General features: G+C 36.4%; 1 protein-coding gene across 1 annotated transcript in view; it reads right to left on the reverse strand.

The window, feature by feature from the left end:
• Positions 1–25: 25 nt before the first annotated feature.
• LOC108254091 (PQ-loop repeat-containing protein 1) overlaps positions 26–1,576 on the reverse strand; it is a gene marked incomplete at its 3' end in the record, with an annotated part of 10,307 nt that continues 8,756 nt past the window's right edge. The window contains exon 2 of the mRNA XM_017449053.2: positions 26–294. Within this exon, the coding sequence (XP_017304542.1) occupies positions 26–228 (203 nt within the window). The remainder of the gene's footprint in view (positions 295–1,576) is intronic.

Genomic DNA, 1,576 nt, shown 5'->3' on the forward strand with positions numbered 1-1,576 from the left:
CAATTATGACTACAATACCACTTACCAGAAGAGTATACGCAGTGTGTTGGCAATGAGAAGAGCCAGACACACGTACATAGAGAAGCCTTCTGCATCTTCTTTGATGTATATTTCTCGGTACTGTGGAATGTAAGGAATCACACCACCAAATATCATAATTGTGGCACACACCCATTTCACCACCTTTGCCAAAGTTATGTCTCGGAGTTCGCCTGCAATTGGTTCCATGGTGGAATCGGTTTCTAAAGTTGCAACAGTAGACAGCCTTTACAATATGATTGTATTCAGCCATCACTGAAACATACAAGCAAGGAAGTACATAAATATGTGTATTGTGTATTCTACATTTCCAAAATACTGATCTTCACAATATTTTCTTCTCTTCTTCTTTTACTTAATCTTTTCCCACTCAAGTGGGGTCGACTGATCTTTACAATTGAATTATTAGTTATTTATTTTCCATTCCCACAAGCCACAAACAGTCATTATTTTTATTTTATTTTATTATTGACCTATTACATATAGTAAAAAAATAAATCATTGACTGGTTTTACAAACATGATAACTTGATTTGTATTCAAACCAGATTGATAAAAACTTGTGATTTCAAATTCTAGAAATCATATTTTTTTATGGATTGATAATATTCAGTTGGTGTGATAACACAGGTTCTCTTCCTGTGTTTGTAAACGGCATGGGAAAATTAATGCAATGCAAAGAACCTGAAACTACCCCAAAACATTGCATGGTTATAACAAAAAGAAAAAAAAGACTAAAAAGCACTAAAAAGGACATAAAAAATAGAGGCATTTTTGATTTTTCATTTTTTCAACATCAAAAGAGCAGCTTGATACATGCACACACGCCACCTATTAAAAAGGTTCACAAATTATTTTAAAGAGGGCCTCTAATAACAAATACGACTTTAGAAGATAGATGTCGAGCTCGTTTACTCCATTTAGAACGTCACACATTACGATATATAAACATTTATTACAACAACCTTTCTGTCAAAAGCGATACAAAAGATCCAAGTGTCCTTACAAGTGAGTAACTAGCAGGGAAAAGACAAATAGGAAAAAGTAACGGTGAGGATTTTTCGGTTCGGATTGAATCGAATCAACCATCACGCAGACGGAAACATTCCGCGATCCCGCGGGCCTCCAAGCTAAGGGGCGGGCCTCGCCTAAAATAGTGAACTACCCTATTTACAAGCAGCAGCCCTTGCGAACCGAAAGGAGGATTCAGGACAGAGGAAGAGGAGAAGCTAACAGCCCGCCTGCTATCCTGCGTATCGTCAATGTCAAGGGAGGCACAGTTTGGAGAATTTTTTTTTTTGTTTTTTCTGGGATTTTTACAGTGTTCGAATCTTTTACTTAAAAAGGGATAGCAAGTTTACGGACCGGACCCCAGGTCTATCGTCTCTAACATTTCTGATGATGGATATAAACATACTGGAGGACCAGTAGTACTATTGTATCTTATCTGGTGACACAAATGTTAAATGATCTTATGTGTGTCAAATTCTATTTTTTAGTTTGTAAAATTAATGGATGGACTTATCCAAGGATAACCA

Source organism: Diaphorina citri, unplaced genomic scaffold (genome assembly GCF_000475195.1).
Source record: "Diaphorina citri unplaced genomic scaffold, Diaci psyllid genome assembly version 1.1 scaffold9856, whole genome shotgun sequence".
NCBI lineage: Eukaryota > Metazoa > Arthropoda > Insecta > Hemiptera > Psyllidae > Diaphorina > Diaphorina citri.